The 3,362-nt window shown below is 32.9% G+C and overlaps 1 protein-coding gene across 2 annotated transcripts in view; it reads left to right on the forward strand.

Annotated features, from left to right (window-relative positions):
* LOC107690576 (partitioning defective 3 homolog) overlaps window positions 1–3,362 on the forward strand; it is a 91,788-nt gene that overhangs the window by 22,300 nt on the left and 66,126 nt on the right. For both annotated transcript variants that reach the window (XM_016488946.1, XM_016488947.1), the window contains exon 2: window positions 501–602. In XM_016488946.1, the coding sequence (XP_016344432.1) occupies window positions 501–602 (102 nt within the window). The remainder of the gene's footprint in view (window positions 1–500; window positions 603–3,362) is intronic.

Here is a 3,362-nt window from a genome sequence, read left to right on the forward strand (position 1 = left end):
TTTTTAGCATTATTATTTCTGTAAAATATATGAAATATTACTTATTGTATATTAAACATTTATTTCTATTAGATATTATATAAAATATAACACAATCATTTTATATAGTGCATTATTACTGTGATGATTATTTATTTTTTATTTTATTTAAATTTTTTTATACAGGCCCCTGTCTGGAATGTGCATTTCAGTTTTGATTGACAGATGTTGCTGTCCCATACTTCAGTTCACATTCTCCATGTGACTTTGACCTACAGTGTATCTGTGTTGTCTGCACTGATCGTGTGTGTGTGTGTGTGTGTGGATGGTCTAGATTCAGGTGCATTATCCTGATTAGTTAAACCCTCATTATGTGTGTTTGCTCTTCCTCATTGATTAGAATGTCTGAGTCTGTGTGTGTGTGTGTTTGTTTAAGGTCCTGCTGTGGTAGAATACTTTTGCTTAAGCTAAAAGTCAAACAAAAGTTTACCATGTTGTCTCTGTTTGTCTCTCTCTCTTAGGGTGAAGAGTACTGGGTTCAGGTGTACCGGCTGGAACACGGTGATGGAGGAATCCTTGACCTGGATGATGTTCTGTGTGATGTGGCCGATGACAAAGACAGAGTGAGACATGCAAACATTCAAACACACACTCTCACACTGCTAGCATTCTCTTCTAAAACGGGCAGCGCTCCTGTGTGTTGCTTTAGTAGTATATATTTTAGTTACAGGTATCAGATGACTGTTGTCTCCCAATAACCATGACCTAATTTGAGGCCGGACTCACAAACACATACACACACTGCTCTGAACTCCAGTGATTCCTTCTGTTCAGGCATCAGTAGTGCTGTATGGAATCTGCAGCTGCAGAAACTCCACAGGTTTCCACAGAATTCCATCCTCCGTCATTCATAAAATTCTACACGTTCCCCTGCTTTTGTTTTTGTTTTTGAGATATTTGAGATAATTTGCTAATGCCTTCAGCTACCAATTAGACAGCTACCAATAGTATTTAAATAGTATAGTATCTTTTATTATTATTATTTTTTTTTTTTAATTGATCACATCTTTCGATATTGGGTACTTAATTTTGCATGATCATTTCTAATATTTTTACAGTTAGATTTATCTTAAAGTTGATCTTTAAAAATGAATTAATAATTTAATAACACTGTTAATTGTAATCTTTAAAAAAAATCAATTTTCATAATGTAAATTATAATGTTGTGATGCCAGTGACAATTATTTATTATTATTATTATTATATTAATAATAGTCTTTGTGATGTTGTTAATTTCCTTTTCCTTACACTTACGTGGCTTGGGTCCCTTATTAATAATATCAGTAATATGTAAAATAATAAAAGCAAAAAATATTATTATTATACAAAATATAATTTTAAACCATTTAAAAATTTGAAACAATTTTTGTTTTTTTGTTTTTAGTCTTTCATTTTTGTTTTATTTTGACAAAATAGTGTACAATAATAATAATAAAAGTTGTTGTTGGTGGTGGTGGTATTATTATTAATATTATTATTATTATTGGGAAATTGTAATTCTGTTAATAATAGTCTATATAATGTGGATGTTTCCTATACTTGTATGGCTCGAGTCCCACATTAAAATAAAAATGACAAAATTGTATAGAATTCTAATCTGATATTGACCATAACATGAACATAATTACTGGCTTATTGGTATCGTGCAGAATGTTAATATTAGTGCATCTCTAATTAGTAGTATTGTACATTCAAAGTCTTAAAAGTAAACAGTTGTGAACATTTAATGAGCAAAATGAATGAATGAATGATTAAAATGGCAATGAGAGATTTGAGTTTTCTGCAGGGTAACTCTGCCCCCCTCTGGCCAAACACAGGCAGTGCGCTCTCTTCTTCACTTTGCAACATGTTGCTGACCCAGAACAGATGGTATCGGCTTACCGAGGCCATAGACACTTTGCTAGAATGTGGTTGTGTGTTTGATGTGGTGGGTGTGTCTGGGTGTGTGCGTGTTATTTTAGTTCTCTGTGTGAAATAAAAGACACTTCACATCTGTGCCTGAGGGAGCGTGCGTGTGAGATCATACCACCAGAGTTACGCTCACACATTTATAGCTGATAGTGTCTAGTTTTACCTTAAAAAGACGATGCCTTCTATCAGCCAGTGTTTACGTTACATCCTGGTATCTCACACAGATTTACTGAATGACTCAGGCTGCACCTGTGGTCACAGGAAACACCGTCCGCAAACAGGAAGTGTTACAATACTGCTTTAATGTGGTTTAGTGTGACGCATTTAACCTACAATCACACAACAGCACAGAAACTCACATATGTATTTTAAACTCTCTGCACAAATTTGGACTGTCTAATATTAATGGTCCATAACCAGTTTTGTAATTGTCTGTGGTAAACCAGCGTCCATTTTTAGGCTAAACGCACGAACACAGTCACACACACACTCAGAGCAGGGTTATTATAGTTTTGTGTTCTTAATTTACTTTTTAATTATTTTTTACTTGTCCTTTCTTTTTATTTTAGTTTTCCTTAGATTTTGCTTAGTGCCTATTATTTTTGGTTTTTAGTTTGATTTAGTTTTTTTTTTTTTTAGAATATTTATTCTATATTTTAGTGTAAGTATTTTAGTAAATTAATGCATATAATTTAAATATGTTTTGTGGTAATTTAAATATGTAGTCCATATAATTCCAATATGTTTTACATGTTTTAGTTGTAAAATATTTTTTCTATATTTTATTTTTTTATAGTATTTTATATGTAGTTTTCTTCTGCATTCTTTATTTTAGTTTTAGTATTTTTAGGTATCTTAGTAAGTTAATGCGTTAACAGGTATAATTTATACATGTATATGTATATACAGTGGGTACGGAAAGTATTCAGACCCCCTTCAATTTTTCACTCTTTGTTATATTGCAGCCATTTGCTAAAATCATTTAAGTTAATTTTTTTTCCTCATTAATGTACACACAGCACCCCATATTGACAGAAAAACACAGAATTGTTGACATTTTTGCAGATTTATTAAAAAAGAAAAACTGAAATATCACATGGTCCTAAGTATTCAGACCCTTTGCTGTGACACTCATATATTTAACTCAGGTGCTGTCCATTTCTTCTGATCATCCTTGAGATGGTTCTACACCTTCATTTGAGTCCAGCTGTGTTTGATTATACTGATTGGACTTGATTAGGAAAGCCACACACCTGTCTATATAAGACCTTACAGCTCACAGTGCATGTCAGAGCAAATGAGAATCATGAGGTCAAAGGAACTGCCTGAAGAGCTCAGAGACAGAATTGTGGCAAGGCACAGATCTGGCCAAGGTTACAAAAAAAATTCTGCTGCACTTAAGGTTCCTAAGA

The sequence above is a fragment of the Sinocyclocheilus anshuiensis genome, unplaced genomic scaffold (genome assembly GCF_001515605.1).
Source record: "Sinocyclocheilus anshuiensis isolate Anshui unplaced genomic scaffold, SAMN03320099.WGS_v1.1 scaffold2347, whole genome shotgun sequence".
Classification (NCBI taxonomy): domain Eukaryota; kingdom Metazoa; phylum Chordata; class Actinopteri; order Cypriniformes; family Cyprinidae; genus Sinocyclocheilus; species Sinocyclocheilus anshuiensis.